Source organism: Desmodus rotundus, chromosome 2, assembly GCF_022682495.2.
Source record: "Desmodus rotundus isolate HL8 chromosome 2, HLdesRot8A.1, whole genome shotgun sequence".
Lineage (NCBI taxonomy): Eukaryota > Metazoa > Chordata > Mammalia > Chiroptera > Phyllostomidae > Desmodus > Desmodus rotundus.
This window is the reverse complement of record NC_071388.1, coordinates 187,182,218-187,205,144: the sequence shown is the minus strand read 5'-3', so window position 1 is coordinate 187,205,144 and position 22,927 is coordinate 187,182,218. Positions and strand designations below refer to the sequence as shown.

General features: G+C 38.3%; 1 protein-coding gene across 3 annotated transcripts in view; it reads right to left on the bottom strand.

Moving 5' to 3' along the window:
* Positions 1 to 22,927, bottom strand: part of PIKFYVE (phosphoinositide kinase, FYVE-type zinc finger containing) — an 87,303-nt gene that overhangs the window by 49,780 nt on the left and 14,596 nt on the right. For 2 of the 3 annotated variants that reach the window (XR_008426209.1, XM_045198079.3), the window contains 8 exons: positions 17,129 to 17,267; positions 15,353 to 15,510; positions 13,818 to 13,929; positions 12,715 to 12,862; positions 12,010 to 12,177; positions 3,874 to 3,933; positions 1,929 to 2,058; positions 1,363 to 1,543 (listed from right to left, as the gene is read on the bottom strand). Coding sequence is in view for 2 of the 3 variants with exons in the window: in XM_045198079.3 (XP_045054014.2) it covers positions 1,363 to 1,543; positions 1,929 to 2,058; positions 3,874 to 3,933; positions 12,010 to 12,177; positions 12,715 to 12,862; positions 13,818 to 13,929; positions 15,353 to 15,510; positions 17,129 to 17,267 (1,096 nt within the window). In the remaining variant the exon portion in view is untranslated. Of the gene's footprint in view, positions 1 to 1,362; positions 1,544 to 1,928; positions 2,059 to 3,873; positions 3,934 to 11,998; positions 12,178 to 12,714; positions 12,863 to 13,817; positions 13,930 to 15,352; positions 15,511 to 17,128; positions 17,268 to 22,927 lie in introns of those variants that run through there. The other variant, XM_045198083.2, reaches the window with a different exon arrangement.

Here is a 22,927-nt window from a genome sequence, read left to right as displayed (position 1 = left end):
ACAGTAAAACTCAATGATATATCCTGAGACTCCAGTCAGACAGATGCTATTATTTATTTCCATTTTTTATCTTATCTATTATGTAATAAAATCAGAACAAAAGTTTCAGGATACAGTTCTTCCTTTCAACCAAAAATAAACGGCATCTAGCGCAACTGTCTGGTTCCATACCTCTCACTCTCTAAAGAACTAGCTGGTACTCTAAAGTGTCCACTTGGCTGGACAGACGGGTGTCATCTGGCAATTATAAGCACTATTAAGTTAAACACCATCGATAGTAAGTACATTGCGGGACTCCATTACTTTCTAAATAAAGCAATTACACACCGCATCTCCTCAGACAGTGACAGGAATCTGGAGCAGACCATCTCAGAGATGACACACTGAGAAGAGGAAACGGGAAAGAAGGAAACTACACTTGTTTGGGTTCCCAACTCATCTCACCCCCACTCCCGCCCTCCACTCACCTCTCACTTCCTGAGTGCGCTGCTAACAAACACGCCACAGTAAAACCTCCCCCAGCTCGCCTCACAGTCACGGCCTGCTCACTCATTTATACATTGGGTGTGATGAGTGCATTTTATTATCTGCTGTTTGCTAGCAATTAGATACCAAAAAAATGGAAGCTTTTGTAAACACAAGGGGGATTAAAGTAGGGAATGCTCACCAGCTACCTGTGAGGCTTTTCGAGGTGATTCGGGTGAACTGTTTTGTTTTGTATTGCTTGTACTGCTTTGTTCTAAAAACTTCTCTAGTGCGTACCTGCTCTCCCAAAGGAACCTGGTGAAAGTGGCACCAGAGTATTTGAGAAAAAAGCCTCAGGACACATAAACAGACTCTCACTTATCCAGAGGAAAGTCAGCTTTGTAAGATGTTCTTCCTGACAACCCACCCTGACCACCTCCTCAGGTCATCCCCCTCTCAGCTGAGCGGACAAATCTGGAAAGCTCATATGCATTTTGTCACGGCTGTGTGTGACAGATTACGAAATTAAGTCCAACTGCATAATGGAAAGTCAGCTGGCTACTTCCGGTTTCCAAATGTGCATTATAAATGAACTTAGAAAAAATATGACATGTGATTAAACCACAAGTTGTTATGTCGGCATTTACTAGCATATTTATGGTATTATACATTGCATGCCAAATGATGCAATAAATTCAAATATGAACATACTGACTTCCCTTGTGTTGACAATACGAAGTTCTAAGCATCATTCTCTAATCAGAACACAACCAGTTCACTGAAGTCGTAAAGTGGACTTCTCTAGTAGTAACCCTTGTAGATCACCAGTAAGGGACAAGTTACAATCGGGCCCACTCCATCCGTTCCCAGCATTAGCAAAGCGCTAGCAGAGCTCACTTTTTTGATGTGGACAAACTGACGGATATCCATGTCATCGTCACCGTTCTTCACGTCAGGTCGGACTGTCTGAACGACCTGGCAGACCAGTGACACGATGATGTCCCTCCAGGATGGTGACAATGACTCATTATGGAGCAACTGCTGGAGGAGTGCCATCATGTGATTATGATTAGCTGAGCTACGAAAGTGTTACAAAAAGAAGTTTGCAAAGTTAATACTTCCAAGGCAATAATTCTGAAGCTGCAATAAGTAGTCTACAAAGAAACAGCACATAAATTAAGGCTCACAGATGAGATCTCCTTGGTCAATCTTATTCTTTCATTATACCCAGACCTTAATAATGTGCACATAAATAAAACTGTGAATGTCATCAACACCCCCGTAATTTGATTAAAAACTTAACACAAAAATTACAGCAGGGACAGGCAAGCCCAGTTTAGGACCCTCGTTCATTACAAAATGTCATTTTCGACTTTGACAGGAAAACGAACTACATACATGACTATCAAGTCACTGACGAGTCTTAAGGTGGAAAAGGAAAGTCAAAAAGCTCACTGCCTTACAGCAACCTCTCCATGGCCTGTTTCTCTCCATTCTCCTCCCGCAGCAGCTCCAGGTTGTTATGACGCCAGCCCAAAGGGGTAAAGGGCAGCTCTTTGGGTTTTTCCTCAACACGACGATTAAACAAGGACTCTAAGTGTAAAATAAGAAGTTATTCTCATGTCATATTTTATACCATCCACTTACGGATTTAGAAATTGCCAAATTTATCTTACTAAGATTTTTAACTTGGCCAGTTCAAATTGTTGGTGTAAAGAGACAGACACACATAAATACATAAATGAAAGAAGTCTGTTTGACCATCAATATTTGCAACAGCTAAAATCAGAGATAGAACTATGAAAAGCAAATTTATATAAGCAACTAGGACTCTCAAGCCAATAACTATAAATGTAGCTTCTGAAAAGCAAATAAAATGAGATTTTTACAGTCCTTTTATTTGTTTAAGGACAGTAAGAAAAGGAAGGGGTTAATCTTCCTGAAAACTACACTCAGCAGGAATCTGAACACTGACAGAACCACCTGTGAGTGTGAGTGCTGAACTTTCATGAGAAAAGCTCCACTCCGATAGGTCTGACCCAGTACAGTGTAGAACAGGGGTGTCAAACTCATTTTCACAGGGGGCCACATCAGCCTCGCAGTTGCCTTCAAAGGGCCAAATGTAATTTCAACTCCTTCACAGTTAAGGAATAGTTACATTTATACAGTCCTAAAATTATTTTGGCCCTTTGAAGGCAACCGTGAGGCTGATGTGGCCCCCGTTGAAAATGAGTTTGACACCCCCGGGGTAGAAAGTGTATTCAGACAATCTCAAATAGTGCCTCTTTTCCAATATGGTGACAAAAGCTTTCCCTTTAGAAAATATTTTATAAGCCAGACCCCAAAATTAACTACAAAGAAATATTAAACCAGAATAAATGACAATTTATCTGAAGTGTTGTATAATCCTTAAACTTTTAAAAAGAATAAAAATAGATCAAGATGGAAAAAATTAAAATAGTGTTAAGTGCTTTACAAAAAATATGCTCACTAAATAAATGTTGAAATGTAATTAAATAAATGGAAAGAGGTGGGACACGCTTACAAAATTTCTCTAATTCTTGCCCTCTTAAAACAAACCACGTAAACACAAAAGCTTTCAATCAAAAAGTCCCACAGACCACACAGTAAAGCATGTGTCTGTGACACATGAAATATAAGAACAGCATGTTTTAATTATGGAAATGGCTGGTCTACAAACTTGTAGTTGAACCAGATGCTCAGAGGTGAATTTTAGAAATACTGCTAAGTTGTAAGGTCAGCTACAATGTCCCTCCCTTGCATTAGCTTGCCCTACTTTCCTTTATTTGAAACCCTCCCATTACCTAAGGCCTACGCTGTGAAATGTTTTGGACCAATTAAGTAAGGGTGTCTTTACTCCACAGTAAGATAAGTAAAGAAGATATAAGAAAGGGTTTGTATTCTTCTATACTTCCTTTTGTCCTCGCAAAATTGATCAGCATAGTTAGTTCTTTATCCCCTTCTGCCGACTTCCCTTTCCAACCTCACAGGGCAAGCAGCATCAAATGGATGAAATCTGCCCGTGGGCTTTTTGACCAGTTCGACAACCAATGGTATGTGGATCAAAACTTAATACCGTACTCATGCTATAGGAAAGCATATATTATTTATGCCGGTAAAAGACTACAATTCAAATTCCATTTAAAAGCCTTTTCAAGAATTACTTTTCAGATCAGAGAAACCTTCTCTCAAACCAAGATGAAAAATATATTGTTGATTCTCAGCATTCTCAAAGTTACTACACGTATTAAAAACTGTGCTCTGGTGATACTAAAATAACCAAATATATTTTCAGTACCTACTCTGCGCCAATCAATGTGCTGAGTCTAAGTATATCCTCATAAACAAAAGAGCCAGCATTGCATGTGCAGCTTTTGATAAAATTACCTTTGATGAAGGCATCACTTATTGAGAGCTGTTGTCCTCCATTGTCAGAAATCAGATACTCTGCATATCAGGAGACAGGAGAGAGAAGGGAGGGAAGGAGAGACTTATGACTGTAACACGCCAGCACAATTATATAGAGATCACACCCACACACAAAGTATTACTCATACTAAACCCAGCCAATTCAAGAAAGCTTTAGGCTAAAACGTGTCTTTAATCTTGTTTCGCACATTTCATACTAAACTTAATAGACTTGAATCAGTAACTCACCAGACCCTTGAAACAGTAATTTTAGATATAATCTTTGACAGATTTTCCCCTTATCAAAACTGAACCAGATTAAGGAAACTGACATCTTCAGTAATTTGCATGGCAAGCCTATGAAGTTACACAAGTTTTCTGATGTATAACTGTGTTGTTTAACAAATAATGACTTTGTCTACATACAAGGTAGTTCACAGATAGAGAAGCCATCTAATAAAACAATACATGCTGATTTTTGATTTCATAATATACACCATAAAATAAATTAATGCAAGTAACACTGGCAGGAAATAAATATATAATTTATCAGGCTTTTTTTTGTTTTTTAGAATTTTAGTTTTACAAAAACTAAAACACTGCCGAATGGTTAGTTGCAGTAACTGCTGAACACACTATGAATGTGCTCTTTTAGAATTTTTAGAACATTAAATGGTTTTCTTACAAGTGAAACTTACTCTCTACTTCCCCATGAACTTTTCTCTAGGTCTGCAACCAAGCATAGCTCAAGCGGGGCTCTTTCGACCATGCAAACTAAACCACGATGCACTTTAAGTCCTTTAAGGAGCGATTTCAGCTCATGACACGCATAAACTAATTACTGAAATTCTACAGCACACCAAAAAATACACTTTTTTCTGATTTGACCAAAAACTAGGCATAATTATGATTTATTCACACCAGGCAGCTATTGTTGTGTTGGCTGGTGTCATTATTTGGCAATCCAAGGGAAGAAAGATCAGTGCCCCTGACTACAGTGTCAGGTATTACATGTTTTAAAAACTCTTGCAACACACCCGGCGAAAATCACTGCTTTAAGGTATAGGTTCTCCACAAAATTCTTTCCAAGTAGATTCCATTTACAAACAAAGAGACTTCAAAAGTCACCGTTTATAAGCCATATACTCCTTCAAACAAGAAAGCTGAAAAAAAATTATTTAGAAAATTCAAGAGTGCCATGCCAAATACAGTAAAATGAAGCACACAGACAAGAAAAAATAGGTGTTACACTTTATTCCTCCACCTCCCTCACAAAAATGAAAGATGCCAGCCCTATGTGTTCAAACAATGGTTTTACAAGCTTTACTCTTCATACTAAAGCTTACATATACACATATATATGTATATGTATATATTTATATGAAAATTCCAGAAGTGATGATTTTCCCCATTGTATTATGAAAAAATTTCAAACACATAGAAAATCCTGTATTCCTTCCATCTAGATTCAGTAATTGTTAACTTGCCAAAAGTTGATTTCTCTCTATATTTACGTATGCTCTTTTTTTCCTGACCACTTGAAGTTATACACATCATACACTTTACCACTAATACTTCAACATGCAGCTCTTAAAAAATAAGGGCATTCATTCTTCTCTACAGCCACAATTCCATGTATACATTCAAGATTACTGTCTATGGCTTAATATCATCAAATGAGCCCATATTCAAATTTATCTAACTGTCCCTAAAATGCTTTAATAATTTTTCCCCTCAAACCTAGATCCATTAAGGCTCATACAGTGCATTCTTATCAAATTCTTTTCATCTAAAGCAGACCCCCACCCTGACTGGTGTAGCTCAGTGGATTGAGTTCGAGCTGTGAACCAAAAGGTGGCCAGTTCGATTCTCAGTCAGGGCACATGCCTGGGTTACAGGCCAGGTCCCCAGTACAGGGTACTTGAGAGGCAACCACACAGTGATGTCTCTCCCTCTCTTTCTCCTTCTCTTCCCCTCTGTCTAAAAATGAATAAAATCTTTAAAAATAAATAAATGAATGAATAAAATAAAGCAGACCCCTCTTCCCCCACCTTTTTTCTTTTTCACGATACTGAATTTTAAAAGAATCCAGACCAAATGTCCTGTGCAACATCCCACCTGCTGGATTTCATCAATTGTCTCCTTAGGGTGCTGTTTAACTTGCTCCTATACCCCATGTTTATAAATGGGAAGTTAGACCCACAGGCTTCGGGAAGCCACGGTTTTCACGTTCCTCTCCACGTCCTACTCATTAACATCCCAAGAATGCTTCAGACTTCTGCTTGCAACACAGACTAAAATACATTTTAATTGTATAACTCTCCAAGACCAATAGCGAAAAATTAATCAAACCAAAGATCACAGTGTCTCAGCTTTACAAGTTTCTGAAAAATGAGGGGTTTGCTTACATAACATTAAAAACAGCAGATTTTTTAAGTGCAGATATTTCAACCAATTTTATAAATCTAAATGTCCTCAGCCTTAGAAGATACAGGACCATCCTGAAGAAAAGATTTAGTAACTTCCATGAAAAGATTAAAAACACCCATTCCATTTGCATTTTAAGAGGAATGAAAAACGAGGCAGAAGTCTATTCTTCTTTCACTTCACTACTAGATCTCTCTGAGGACCTTTACTTTCTGGTAATCAGTGTTTATCTTAACTACAACACTGGAAAAAATAAATTACTGAATATCAACTTCACACACACACACACACACACACACACACAGAATGAGAAAAAAGAACAATTCACCTGAGTATGCTAGTAACTAATAAGAGAACTGTGACAGGCAGAAACGTTTATTAAAGGCTTTATAAAGTTCTTAAAAATTAAAGACTCTTAAGGTTGCAAATAACCCAAAAGGTCGATCTAGTAATTACCTTCTTTGATACTGGATCCACCTCTACTATATTCTTAATGAGTAGGCTAAAGGATTCCTTACATCCTCTATAATTCTTTTAACATTCTAGATCTCGATTTTTCACTTCAGATTCAGAGTTAAAAGCAAACTTAGAAGTCACCGAGTCCACCCAACCTCTCACCCAATGTAGCCATCGATCCTCAATAACCCTAAAACGCGGACACTCAGACACCGCCTGGACACTCCCAGGGTGCGACAGCAAAGTCTCCCTGCTCCTAACTACTGAACTTGGTTTTTCCTTCCGCCATATATAATATAAATATAATTTCTTTCAGCTACTCTTCAGATATTTAAAGGCAACATCACATGTATTATATAGAATGGCTTTCTCCAGAGTATTAATAGTAAAGTTTTGAAGCCTAATTATATTATTTTATGTTTGTGTCAAATTTTATCTCGTTAGTCTCAGTCTACTGCTTAAGATCTTCAACTTCCAATCTTGCTATACAACATGCTAGACATTCTTTCTATATTTTAATAATTTTTAGTTCTGAAAAACATTCAAAATGCTGACCAAAAAAGTTATTCAGCACTGAATACAGACAGAAAAGCCCTACGGCACTACTGAGAAGCATCCCCTTCCTCTTGACATCAAATTACTAATTATTTTATCAATATTGGATACAACCATCAAACTACAAAATGATATGTTATATTAATAGTGGTTCTGACATTTGCCAAAAGACGCTGTTTTTTATGTGTTTTTTATATAGAGGCTCAGAGAGACCAGAGCCTGTGCTTGTACCAAAAAAATATGGCCACTGCCTATAACTACCTCTTTAATGTATTTCAAGTGAAAAATTGTCCTCTTTGTCCACAAAGCTACTGAAACCATCAAATGTCTCATTAACATCAAAGACAACGGTATTTATCACAGTCTCCTGACCCTTCTCACCATAAAACATGGCGATGAGGTTGTTTCGGAATGACTTATTTTAGTTAACCAATGTCAGTGCCCAGTCACCCCTGATCCCTTTTCTAAATACCACAGTACGTCCTGTTCATCAAATTTTTCTACAGCTTGGCCGACTTCCCATGTCACATCAGAAACCCATCTGTTAAAAAAAAGTAATGCACCTATCATAATAGTCACCTCAACTCTTCCCTATTCTCCACAATTCTTCAAACATGAACTATGGCCCCATGACCACAGATCTAAGTTCTTTCAACCTGTATACGGTTTGCCTGAACCTGGCAACACTTATTTAAAATAGCCAGGCATTCTCTATCTCTTCATCATCTTGAACTTCACCTTCCTCTCAACCATGTGTGTTCTTTCCTGATGAGATTATCTTAATGGGGGGGGGCCCCAATTAATATTAATTATCAAGTTCCCCAAATAACTAGCCTATTTTTTTTTTGCATCACAATCCTTAAAACCTTTTCTAAAATATCCTTGACATCTACTCTCTCCTTCAGTAAGTCTGGACTGCTGCTATCTGGCCATTCTTTTAAGTGCTGACTCCTCTTTGGCATTCATCCTCATAGGAACAGTGCCTCTCAATCTCTTGCAGGCAATTTTTTTAAAGAGCTGACATCAGAGAGGCTCCAGAAGAGTTGGGATGGTTTTTCAATTGCAGGTGCTTCCCCTTTAATTTTCCTTAGAGACACAATTTGAGGTTGTACTATAAAAATGTCATTGTTAAGAGTCTCCTGCTGCAGTCCTCTCCCAACGCTATTAAGTCAGGTTTCCTAAAGCAAATGTCTCTCTGTCCTCAGCAATCTCTTTTGCAATGATGACTTCTATAATGACACATCACTTTCTTCATGATTTTCAAGACCTTAACTTTCTCTTTTTTGTATAGTTTATTGATTATGCTATTAGTTGTCCCATTTTTTCCTCCCCTTCATCCCCCTCTGCCCTGCACCCCCCTCACACCAGCATCCGATCCCCCTTAGTTCAAGTCCATGGGTCCTACATGCAAGTTCTCTGGCTTCTCCGTTTCCTAGACTATTCTTACCCTCCCCCTGTCTATTTTGTATCTATCAATTATGCTTCTTATTCTCTGTACCTCTACCCCTTCCTCCCCCCATCCCCTCCCTGCTGATAACCCTCCAGGTAATCTCCACTTCTGTGATTCTGTTCTGTTCTAGTTGTTTGCTTAGTTTGTTTGCTTTTTTTAAGTTCAGTTGTTGATAGTTCTAAGTTTGCTGTCATTTTACTGTTCATATTTTTGATCTCTTTCTTTTTCTTAGGTAAGTCCCTTTAACATTTCATTTTATAAGGGCTTGGTGATGATAAACTCCTTTAACTTGACCTTATCTGGGAAGCACTTTATCTGCCTTCCCATTCTAAATGATGGTTTTGCTGCATAGAGTAATCTTGGATGTAGGTCCCTGCCTTTCATGACTTCAAATACTCCTTTCCAGCCCCTTATCTGTAAAGTTTCTTTTGAAAAATCAGCTGATGGTCTCATGGGAACTCCTTTGTAGGTAACTGTATACCTTTTTCTTGCTTCTTTTAAGATTGTTTCCTTATCTTTAATCTTGGGTAATATAATTATGATGTGCCTTGATGTGTCCTTTCTTGGGTCCAACTTCTTCAGGACTCTCTGGACTTCCTGGAAGTCTATTTCCTTGCCAGATTGGGGAAGTTCACTTTTATTATTTGTTCTAATAAGTTTTTGATTTCTTGCTCTTCCTCTTCTCCTTCTGGCACCTCTCTGATTCAGATGTTGGAACGTTTAAAGTTATCCCTGAGGTTCCTAAGCCTCTCCTCATTTTTTTGAATTCTTGTTTCTTCATTCTGTTCCAGTTGAATGTTTATTTCTTCCTTTTGTTCCATATCATTGATTTGAGTCCCGATTTCCCTCCCTTCACTGTTGGTTCCCTGTATACTTTTATTTATTTCCCTTTTCATAGCCTTCACTTCTCCTGTATTTTGTGACTGTACTCAACCATTTCTGTGACCATCCTGATTACCAGTATTTTGAACTCTGCATCTGATAGGTTGGCTATCTCTCATCGCTTAGTTCTTTTTCTTGAGATTTGATCTGTTCTTTCATTTGGGCTATATTTCTTTGTTTCCACATACCTGTTGTGTAGTAAGGGGCGGAGCTTTAGGTATTTGCCAGGACGGGGCAACCCAAGTCACTGCATGTGGCACTGTATGTGGGGGAGGTGTCAGAGAGGGAACAATGCCTCTTGCTCAGCTCTCCGCCAGCTTTCAGCCACTTCCTCTGCTACCCACATGCAAATTGGGCCCTTCTGGTGCTGATTCCCGGGTGGGTAGGTTTGTGTATGTTCTAGGACCCTGTGGGTCTCTCCAATGAACTTTCCTGTGAGGCTGGGAGTTTCTTTCGCCACCTCAACCCCCACAGATTTTTAGAGCCAGAGGTTTTGAGGTTTTATTTCCCCATGCTAGAACCCTGGCTTGAGCCGTCTGTCTCACACTCTAGTTGTTCCTCCTGGTTTATCTGCATACAAGTGTGGGACCTCTAGTCATTGCCTGGCCCACCTGGTCCTCCAGCTGCTCACTGCCTTGCCACATCCTTGCCACCCCAGATGCTGGTCTCCACCCCTCTTACCCATCTAGATAAATGTTTCTTCTTTAACTCCTTGGTTGTCGGAGTTCCATACAGTTCCATTTTTCTGGCAGTTCTGGTCGTTTTTTGTTTTTAAATTTGTTGTCGTCCTGCTTTTGGTTGTGCAAGGAGGCAAAGTGCATTTACCTATGCCTCCATCTTGGCCGGAAGTCTCAAGACCTTCCTAGCTTTCCATGAGGTGAAATCATCAGCAAGTCAAAAATGTATTTTGCACTCTACTTTCAGCAAAATGAAATTGCCAACAGATGTGTCCAGAGAACAGGTATTCTCCATCATGACAGACCCCACCTCTGACCCACATCTGTAATTCATGTTACAAAGGCATAGTCCAACATCCTCCATATGACCACAGTCTACAGTTAACCATCACACAGGCGTCACATCTGCTTCACTGTCCTTTTATACTCACCCAAATGTTCTCCACCATTTTTCCAATTTGTTTTGAGGAATCCCATAAAGATGAGTATCTTACTCATGTTCGATGTTATTTGAGTCTCATCTTTTCCCACACCCTCTCTAAATTTCTATTGTTAAATAAGATATAGCTTTTCATTACTGTAACTCAAATGCCATTTTACCACATCTTGATGATAATGACTAATACTTACAATTATCAGAAATTTGTTGTAGAAATGTGAAAGTTTCCAATTATTTTAGCATAGTTGTTTAAGTTCAAAAGCTTCTCTTTTATGATCATATTTTTAGGTTCAAAACAAGAGAGTAGCAAAGAATTAGGAAAGCATTTCTAATCTGTGAAGACAAGTCAGCTTTAAAGAGCTAAATGTTAAAAGTTCACACTCCTGGAAAAATCATGGAATAAATTGATTCATCTTTATAATAATGACTTTTCAGTTACCATAACATAATGAAATCCCACAACTGTTTATTATGTATTTACTTTAGTATAATGCCATTTTCGGATTAAACTTTAAATTGGTTCTTAATTACATCCAAAGAGTAAACCTCTTCTCCCACTTTTAAAAGCATTTCATTTCTTATGTACTGCTATGTTAGATTTTAGTAATGGTTTACCTTATTTTTCCTTTTATACCAAATTTCTTTTGAATATGGCCATTATTTTTTGAGTCACTACAGTAAAGTCTCAAATAAGACAGTTGAAAATAAAGAATGAATTCATTTTGTAGAGAAGAAAACTTTTTAACAAATACAGCATATACATAAGAAGCATTTTAAGTCACAGTAGAAAGATGTTTTAGAATATGTGAATGTCTTTCCCATAATCTAGTTCAAATGTCTGAAAAAGTTTAGGGCAATAAGCTACTGGGTAACAGCATAAGCAAATAGGCTTTAAAATGTTAAATGAAGAAATGAATAGAGCAGAACGTCCATGTTATAAATGCAAAGATATACCACCTTGGAAGTTGCACATTAAGGGAAGAGCAGTCAGATGTAGTTCCTTTAAACTGGGTGTGGTGGTACGGAGGGAGAAAACAAGAAATAAAAGGAACCAACCAAAAAAGGTGTGGGAAGGGGGTGTGAAGAAAATGGAAAAGGGTGGAACAAAACCCACACCAAATGACCTCAGCCATGTGGGGCAGCGGAAGTCAGAGGGACCAGCTGGCATGAGATCCTATGGCCCAGCTCTCCAGCCTGCATTTGGATTCCAGATGGTGACTACCTCCTACCTTTTTGGTCAGCAGGGTGAGGGGGCACATGTGGGTACTTGGAGGGCTTCTTGATATGGAAGTTCACGTTGTCCAGCTCCACGTTCAGGCTGATAGAAGCGGCTGAGTCACTGTCCACTGTGGACTGGAAACTGCTGACTGATGCGCGCTTGCTAGGACTGGCAGAGTCTTTTAGTGTGGGAGGGGAAAGAAATACAGGGAGAGGAGGGGAGTAACAAATGGGTTTCATCAGGGTATTGGAGGAAAGGAGAAAAATGGTTTCTTTAATATACAAGCCCAATGTGCAATACCAAAATGGATACAGTACTTTCATTTACTTCTGTGTAGACTTAATAAAATTTGATCAAGTTAAATATGAAATGAATTTTTTTAATGAAAAAATATATTGGAGGTTCTGCAGAAAAGTCTGACGTCATAGCAAAGAGGTGAGAAAGTTGTCTGCTGTGATTTTATTAGCTCAGAGTTATTTTTAAGCTGCTGCAAACTAGAGACTATGGCAAAATCTAAAAACGCCAGTAGCCGAACATGTAGGATTCTTAAGAAAATACTGTATCTAGGACAAGGATTGCTATCAGATGTTTACATTTAGTTGGAACCATAAATCTTACAATAGGATTGCTTCAACTAAGCAAACAAAACATTCATTTTAATATACACATACAGTAATGATTCATAAAAACTAAAACTGGAGAGAGTTAAACTCACTAGTCAAATTATCGTCACCTTCTTCAGCTATCTGTTCTGTGTCGCTGTCATCAAACTTTATGTCTTTAAACCAGGATGGCTCAGAGTGTCCTTCCACCGAGTTCACTGAGTCACTGTCTGGAGAAGGGGTCTCGGAAAATTCTGTGCTCTGAAAGGATCGACACAGGATCTAAGCAAGTCATCTTCAATGGCAACAACCTTAAGGCTGTCCTACCAGAAAAAATTGTTGCCCAGAATTTCTACAAAGCTTAGCAGTGAATAAATTTACATAAAAATAAGCAAATTAATAGCAACTGAGTTGTAAACCAACATCATGCGGACAATTCCACTTGTAAAATTATAATTTTCACTAATCAGTAGGTATAGGCTGCATATTATAAACAAAACATAATATACAGGTTTTATAGTATTTCTTTTCATCCGTTGGTCCTGAGAGTGAAGCAGCTTAGAATTTATTCTAATCCTGGGCCAATGCTAGAGCACATCCTAGAAAACAACTTTTAGATTTTAACAAATAACATCACACCATTCTTTTGTAACCAATGATTTTCCAGTTTTAGTTCATAAAGGTGTTACTAGATAATATATATATCTAAGTAACATAAACCAAAAATGAAAATATATTTTTAAAAAATTCCAACTTTAAATAATTCCCACTTTCTTAATTAAAGTTAAAATAAGAATATTCATCATTTTACCACTGCTATACAATTTAATATTGCTAATGAGTCAATGCCAATTGCAATGGTAACATTAAATTTTTTCAAACATTTTGTTATGTAAACTCCCTGTCAGCCCTAGAAACAAAGACACGGTAAAACTGAAAACCACTGAAGATAAATGACAAACAACTGTAACACCACAAGGCCAAGCTTAAGAACAGCCACGCCAACTGAATACTGTTTGATTCCAATAGATTGTTATTTTTTTTATCACCCCTACCTCTCAGTAAAGATAACGTTTTAATTTTCCGCAAACAGCAAGGAAGAAACATGTTAGAGAAATGTATCTTTCGGTAATTCAGCCACTTTTTATTCCTGCTGATGCTAGAAGACTGCACAACAAGCTAGCAGTGTTCGCACTGGCGGTGGCACTGGCAGTACCTGCAGCGGTCTGTAGAGGGCGTACTCATCCCTGAACAGCTGATCGTGGTGACTGACACAATCCAGCCAACGCCCATCGACCATCGCTTGTCCGATCGCTATAGCCTGGGCCCTGCATCAAGATCAACACAAATAAAAACTTGTAAAAGTCGATCAGAATAACTTTACAGGTACATCAGTCAGAAAGATTTTATAGGTACAAGTTGAAACACAGCCCTGGCCGGCGTGGATCAGTTGGTTGCAGCGTCATCCCCTGGACTGAAGGGTCACGGGTTCAATTCCTGGTCAGGGCACATGCACAAGGCAACTGATGGATGTTTCTCTCCCTCTCTCTCCCCCACTCCCTTCTCCTCTCTCTAAAATCAAATAAGCGTGTCATAGGGTGAGGATAATAAAAAAAAGATAAGACAGACACAATCTGAATTTTTTTCCATCCCCATCAGAGTAGGAATTTCAAATGGTCCTTGGATAGGTGAAGGATTAAAACAAAAGAGACTTAAAGCTAATCTAAAATATTTTTTCCAAGTGCTACAGTGTAAGAGAACCTACCGCTAAGGCAGTCCTGTCAAAACAAAACGTAACCCCAGCATTTCTGAAGTGCTCAATGCACGCATAGCCCTGCGCTTGGGGGTTAAAGAAGGTGTTGAGACTAGCATGGCGCCCGCCCTCAAGGAGCTCACAGCCTTTGGTTTTTTGCTTGTAGTCTTGATGAGAAGACAATGCCAAATATTACAGATCTAAATATAGATTTATTGTACTTTACACCGATATAGACACATTAACGCATCACATTTATATGGCATTTCACAATGTATAGAGCACTTCGGCTGTATTATTTCATCCTCATGACGGCTTCTTCACAAAACTGTATTTCCTCCTATCAGAACAGAGAGGTCCAAGCCTCAATAAGATTGAATAACTTCACTGAAAGCATAAAGCTAAAAAGAGATTAAACCAAAACAGAAACCCAGAGCTTCACTGCTCAATGCTGTTTGTCCCTCTTCCTACATACTTGTTTCTTCCCGTGAGAGGAAAAGCAGCCAATCCAATCAAGTAGAAAAGGTAGGGGACATTTTACCTTGAATGGCAACAGGACCTGTCCTTGTCTTTTTTGCAAATGATTTGTGAGGTTTTAACAAATCTCTCTAAGGCACTCCAGGTGTGGCTTATGGACCCAGTTCTCAAGACAGACTGCAATGTCCAGGTCAGCAAACAGTGGCCAGAGAAGCCACTGGGGTCTCAGGGTCCAGTTACTTCCCCAATCGTGCTTAACTAGAGAGCTCTGTGTTTTGGGAATTATTGCACACTTCTGCTTTTAATAAATTAGGCAACTTATGACCCTCATTGGTTCCTTGCATTTGTACTGGTTAAAGCCCAGGAGGGAGGAGGGTTGACCAGTTTGCACCCCACCCACCAAATGTGAAAAACAAACACTACTCACAAAGAACACTGCTCCCTTTATATCTACAACAATGTGTGCTCATTAAAAGTAAATTAACAAATAATATTAAAAGTCCTTCTTAAGATCCCATTACCTTGTAGCAATGTGTCCATTTCGGATCAACCAGTTGACTAATTCCTTCCCCACAATGCAGTTAGGGTGTGTTCTCAGCCAGTAGCGGTGATCCTGGAACTCCATTCCACTACTGTGATGGCAGATTTTTTTCCACAGGTCCTTTAATTGAACACTGTCCTGAAGTCACATTACAAGCAACTGATTACTCCTGAGTAGGATGCTACACACCCTTTCAGATTCTTTCTTGTGATTTTTAGATTAATGAGAAGAAATTCAATTCATATGTCTTTGTATAGTCTAACTTTCACAATAGAAATGATGCCTACATGGGCAACAGCTTAAACTCAGCTTATCTAATTCCCAATGTAACTTTTTCTCTTGAAAACCAACCGTACCCCACCCCACCCCACCCCACCAAAACCCAACTCTCCCAAATAAGTTTTTCCAGTCAATGGCACATTATTATCAGTCTGTTGGTTACCTACTTAGAAAATGTCATACTCCTCTTTGGAAGTGGGGCAAGAGAGACGGACTGAACAGCCAAAAACACTAATCCACAGTAAATGTTTCTAGTAGCCTTCACCAGATTCTTACCATTCCCACCTACCCCCAACTGCCAGGTTAGTTTTCCTAAAGAAAGGCCCTCAATTAATTACTCCCTTCTCAAAAAAACTCTGAACATTGCTCAGTGCCTACAGGCCAAAATCTAAACTTGTAAAGACTGAATTCTCCACTTTGACTTCCACCAGAGTCCCAAATAACTTTCCATTCTCCTTGCCAACAGACTCCAATTTAATCTCTCCCCCAGCCTCTCCCAACCTGTAAACCCTACTTCAGTCCATGAATAATGAATGCCATGCTTCTTCTCACCTCTATGCCTTTCCTCACACCTTTGAATAAGGCTTGCTTTCCCCACTGCCTAGCCAAATCTATTCCATCCTTTACGGTCCAGTCCAAGCCTTTCAGTTTAAAGTCGTTCCTGGCCCTGACTGGTGTAGCTCATTGGTTTGGGCATTGTCCCACAAACCAAAAGATCACCAGTTCCATTCCCTGTCAGAGAACATGCCTGGGTTGCAGACCAGGACCCCAGTTGGGGGCATACAAGAGGCAACCAATTTATGTTTCTCTCACACATCAATGTCTCTCTCCCTCTTTCTCCATTCCCCTCTTTCTAAAATAAATAAATAAAATCTTTTTTAAAAATACAATAAAAAGCAAAGTATATCCTGACTCCCTCGCTACTAGTAATCTTTCTATTTTTTGTAATTAAAGTATTACTTCTTTTACTACTAAGGACCTGCCCATCAACCTCGTGTCTACCTTTCGAATTACAAGCTTGAGAACATCAGTCATACCTTCAACTTCTCTGAGTCACTCTTAGGATTGAAAATAGTATTTTACAAATGGATAAACTCAATAAACTGATTATTATTTCATATGAACTTGTAGTATTAAATGTCTGAAAAGCATTCCATGCCATATGTATGAGAAACATGTTTTACAGTTAACAGCGATCTGGACCTAACTAGAAGTTAAGCTCTCGTATGTAGGCACTTGAATTCTGATCTTGCCAGATGAAGAAGGTCAAGAAAATATTAATCTAACATATGACCACAGAATGTTTTACCAATTTCTCAGGTGATCCTAATAAGAACTTAAGCTAATTATGTCCCCTGTTTAATTTATATGCTAACTGGCTGCTTCATTTGTATGTTTCTTTAAAAAAGAAAAAGCAGACAGAAAAACAGTCTTTATGCTCAAAACTAGCTGTGGGTCAGAGAGACCGGACCAGTACCAGAAGAATTTTGCGTTCGTCCTCAGTGGTCTCTGTCCTAACGTATGTCCGGCTGGCCTGGGGACTGACAGATGTCTCGTATGCCGGCACCATGGGAGATCCAGACCGGTCCAGTGACAGGTTGGTAATGCTGGCTGATCTGGACATAAAAACAAAAAGTGAAACCACAAGTTGTAAATCTGTCACCAATAAATGCAATTACAGTAAAAATTCATTTTCAAATAAATGCTGATTTGCCAACGTTACAGTGCGTTTAAAAGTATTTATGATGGTTGTGTATGATGTTATCACTGGAGACACAGGGAGAAGAGCACCCAGAAATTCTCTGTACTCTATTTCCAACTTCTGTGTTAATCTAAAATTACTTCAAAATAACTTTAAAAGAAAGTCGTTATGGAAAGATTTCAGAAAAATAATTACAGGTGTAGTTCATATATCGGTAATATTTCAAAGGAAATAGATGTAAACTCTTCTTGTTAAAATGCAGAGAATTAGTATTTGTGTTTAATTGACAAATACAAAGAATCACAGTCTAAATGCAGAAATAATCTTGCAGGTCGGGGACAGGACAGCATGGGCCAAAGAACTTCTGCATAACCGACATGATAAGAATGTTCTTCTGAGTTAAACATCTCTAATGTTCTGATGACGGGAAACACTAATTTTGAACCACAACTAAGCAAAACGTTATCTCCCCAATAGGAATTCCTTCCTGCTCATTAGTAGACCTAAATTTAAAAATTGTCCTCAATTATTGTATTTTGAATTTGATTAATAAAAAATTATTGAAAATTTGTTTCCTTTCTTGTTGGATAAGTACTTACATAATATCCTTAATTTTGCTTCTTGGCAAAGTTACCAAATAAATGACTTGTATGTGGAAAATCAAGAGCACTGAGCAAGCTTTTACTTATAAAAAGATTTTACCTAGAACTTTAGTTTTAGCTTCTACCTAGAAAAAAATGAAACCCAATTTTAGCTTCCATATGAAGGATAAAAGGCAGAATGATGTAGTCGACACTATACGTATACTCATTCCGTAGAGCAATATACATTTCTTCCCTCATTTAATCCTACGGAGTAGATATTACTAGATCCATTCTACAGATAAGGAAATCAAGAATCAGACATTACGTAATTTATCTACGGTAACTCAGCTAATAAAGGCACTACCATTCAAATCCAGGTCTCACTCAAAAAATATGGTCTCCCCAGCATGAAGATAAAGATAATTCTAAAATAATTTTTAAAATTATTCACAGGTTTATAATAGATTTAGCAAAAAGTCATTCTTAATGGTTAATGAGAAACCACAGATCTCAAACAAAAGTATATAAACAAGATTTTTAAACTAATTAGTTATTCATTCCCAGGCATTTTTTTTTTTAGTGAAAAGTTGCCACCATGTCTTTTTCAGCTAATTAAAATCTCTTTTCCAATGTATCTCTTTTCCATGCATTCTGCTTCTCTAACATTCTAACCATCGCTACTCACATTCTGATATAGAGGCAATAAGAATAAAATAAAATCAGTCAGTTTTATTGTCATATATTCTAGTAAGTAGCCCAGTAGTAATAATGCTGGCTAAAATTATACATATAAATAGTACTTACTGACTCAACTGTATATTTCCTAGAGACTTACATCAATCTTAACATTAATTCAAAACACATGAAAATATATTGTAAATTAGCACAGCAATCTCTACATTTGTGCATATGCCAACGGGAATACTGTAATTTGTCGCATCTTTTAAAAACCTGTCTCAGCTGCACATCCCTCTGCATTTCCCTCCTTCACTATATCAGTTCTCCTTCCATTCTCTGCTGAACCTTGAAGGACTCGCAGAACTGCCTACCAAGGTTAGCAACATTATTGCTGCATCCAATGGTCAGACTTCACTCTCTTCACCTGACATTATCATCAGGATGATTTCCCCTTCCTTGAAAAACTGTCTTTACTTGGCTACCAAGACAACACACTTTCCGGGTGTTCCTCTCACCTCATCATTGCTCTCTCCTTCTAAGGCTCCTTTTCTGGTTCCTCTTTATTTCCCCAATCTCGGTCCTTGGTCCTTATTTCCTCGCTTTCCACACTCACTCTTTTCATGATCTCCATCCTGGTTCATAGCTTAAATACCATCCACATGAATACAACACCCAAGCTTATATATCCAGCTTGTACATCTCTCCTGAACTCTAGAATCACACATCTACCGACATCTCACTTGGATGTCTAGAAGGTATCTAAAATTCAACATGTCTAAAACCAAACTGCGGGTGCAAGTCTCCCCCATCTCAGTAAATGGGAATTCCATCCTTAACCACTCAGGCCAAAAACCTGAGTCCTCTTTCACCTCCAGTGGTTTAGCAAATCCTGTTAGCGCTACAACCAAAATATATCTCCAGTCTGACCGTCCACCCCCACTTCTCCTGCTCACCCCTGAGTCAGTTTTCTCCACTGGATTATTGCACCAGCTCTCTAAGTGGTCTCCCTGCTTCTACTCTTACATCTACAATCTATTCAGCAGAGCAGCCAGAGAGGGCTCCCTTGAAGATATACTGCAGATGATCATGTAATCCTCCCAAACTCCCCACTCAAAACTCCTCTGTAAGGGAAAGCTTTTTTAGAGTAGAATGTCAACTAATAAATGTAAAAGAAGTGGTGATAAAGTTAGGAAGTGACCATCCTAATATAAATCATAACTGGATGCTACATCTGTTGAGTGAGAGATTGATAAGGGACAGGGTATCGATACAGTATCCAAGTATCTCCTCCACACATTATTAATTACAAAGAAAAAAATTGTAACTTTACAGTGGAGAAACCTAGGACACCACCTTAACCAAGAGATCAAGTCCAAATTAACAATGGGATAAACTTGTATCCCCACATCCTCTCTCACATAACACACTAAATCACTTACATAGAATTGCTGTCCAAAAATGTATAGCCTACATGTAATCACGAGGAAGCATTAGACAAATCCGAACTGAGGGGCATTCTTCTAAGTAACTAGCCTACCCTCTTCACAAAATCCAGTAGCATGAGAGACAAAGAACAGCTGCAGCCATCCTGTCCCACCCAGTGGGGAAATAACTGAGAAGCACGCCTCAAGTTCATGGACACAGGCTCACTAAAAGACTGGGACCTAATCACAAGACAGTTCCATTCCCTCCAGACCTGACTACCACATTAATGAAGGCCTACTTACCGCAGTTCCTTTAACCCAGTAAATCATGTCATTCTTTCAACAAAAAAAAATTGTAAGGCATTAAAAGGCAAAATAGAGAGACTGATCAAGCATTAGAACCAGAATCAGTGATGGCAAGAATGTTAGCATTCTCACACCAAGAATTTTTTTAAACCATGATTTATGTGCTAAGGGCTTTAATGGAAACGGACAACATGCAAGGGACAAATAATGTAAGCAGAGAGAGAAAAATTCTAAGAAAGAATCAAAAAGAAATGCTAGAGATCATAAACACTATAGATAGTATAAATAACAAATTTCTTCGATGGGGCTCATCACCAAGCCAGAAGAGTTCACCAATGAAGTCTAACGAATGTTTAAGGAAGAAATTACACGAATTTTCTATAACTCTTTCAGAAAAGAAGGCAGAGGGAATACTTCCTAACTTATTCTATGATATCATCACTAAAGATACTGCAAGAAAAGAAAACCATAGATCTATGTCTCTCATGAATATAGGTGCCGAAATCCTCAATGAAATGTTAGCAATCTGATCCAACAATGTATAAAAAGAATTATATACCATAACCAAAAGAGATTTAACCCAAGTACGAAAACTGGTTCAACCTTTGAAAATCAATCAGTAATAATCCACCACACCACCAGGCTAAAGAAAAACTATGTGATCACATCAACAGATGCAGAAAACAGCATTTGACAAAATTCAATAGCCATTCATTATAAAAACTCTCAGCAATCTAGGAATAAAGGGCAACTTCCTCAACTTGATAAGAAACATCCACAGAGAACCAACAGCTAACATAACACCTAATGGTGATGAACATGAAGCTTTCCCACCAGATCAGAAACGAAGCAACGATGGCCCCTCTCACCACTGCTTTTCAAACTTAGTGTTGGAAGTACTAGCTAAGCAGTAGGACACAAGAAGAAAACAGAAGGAAAACAGATTGGGAAAGAATTAAAAATGGACTTTGTTCATAGGCCACAAGACTGTCTACGTAAAAATCCTAAAGAATCAACAAAAGCTCCTAAAACTAATAAGCAATTACATCAAGGTTGCAGGACACAAGGCTAACACTCAAAAGTCAATCACTTTCCTATATACCAGCAATGAACAAGTGAAATTTGAAATTAAAAACACATTACCACTTGTACCTCCCCCAAAATGAAATAACTAGGTATAAATCTAACAAAACATGCACAGGATCTATGTAAGGAAAACTACAAAACTCTGATGAAAGAAATCAAAAAACTAAGTAAATGGAGAGATGCTTCATGTTTATGGGAAGGAAGACTCGATATTACCAAGATGTCAGTTCTTCCCAACTTGATCTATAGATTCAATGTAATCCCAATTAAAGTCTGAGCAACTGAATTTTGGGAATATTGAAAAATCGCTTGTAGAGTTTACATGGAGAGACAGAGGCCCAGAACAGGCAACACAATACTGAAGGAGAACCAAGTTGGAGGACTGACACAACCCCCCTTTAAGACCTATGATACAGCTATAGTAACCAGGACAGTGTGGTACTGGCGAAAGCATACACAAACAGGCCAGTGGAACAGAACAGACAGCCCAGAAATAGACCCCCATAAATACAGTCAACTTAACTTTGACAAAGGGGCAGAGGCCATAGAATGGAGAAAAGATAAGAGTCTTTTCAACAAATGGTGCTAGAACAATGAGACATCCACATGCAAAAAAAAAAAAAAAAAAAAAAAGATTCTACACAGACCTTGAACCCTTCACAAAAAATTAAATCAAAATGAATCACAAACCTAAATATAATACATAAAATTATAAACCCCCCAGAAGATAACACAGGGGGAAATCTAGATGACCCTGGGTATGGCAATGACATTTTAGATATGATATGAAAGCATGATCCAAGAAAGAAAAAACTGATAAGCTGAACTTGACTAAAACTGAAAACCCTTGCTCTGCGAAAAGACATCAAGAGAACTAGAAGACAAGCCACACAGACTGGGAGAAAATCTCTGCAAAGACACATCTGATATACAGGACCTCTCCAAAATATTTTTTTAAACTCCTAAAACTCAACAACATGAAAACAAACAGCTTAATTTTTAAAAAGACCTAGGTGATACACAGATGGCAAGAAAGCACATAAAAAAAAAAAGTCCAGCATCATACATAACCAGGAAATTGGAAATGAAACACTGGAGTATCACTGCACACCGACTAGACTGACCAAAACCCAGGACACTGACACCACCGAATGCCGGCGAGGATGAACAATAGGGACTCTCCATGCTGGTACGAATGTAAGTGGTACCGACACTCTGGAAAAGAGCTTGGCAATTTCGTATAAAGCTAATCATACTCTTTAACACATGATCCAGCAATCTCACTCCTTAGTATTGACCCAAATGAACTGAGTACACGACCACACGAAAACCTGCACACGAATGTTTAAAGCAGCCTTATTTGTAAGTTCCAAAACCTGGAAACAACCAAGATATCATTCGGTAGGTAAGTGGATAAATAAAACTGTGGTACTAAAAACTAATGAGCTATCAAGCTATGAAAACACATGAAAGAAACGTAAATGCGTATTACTAAG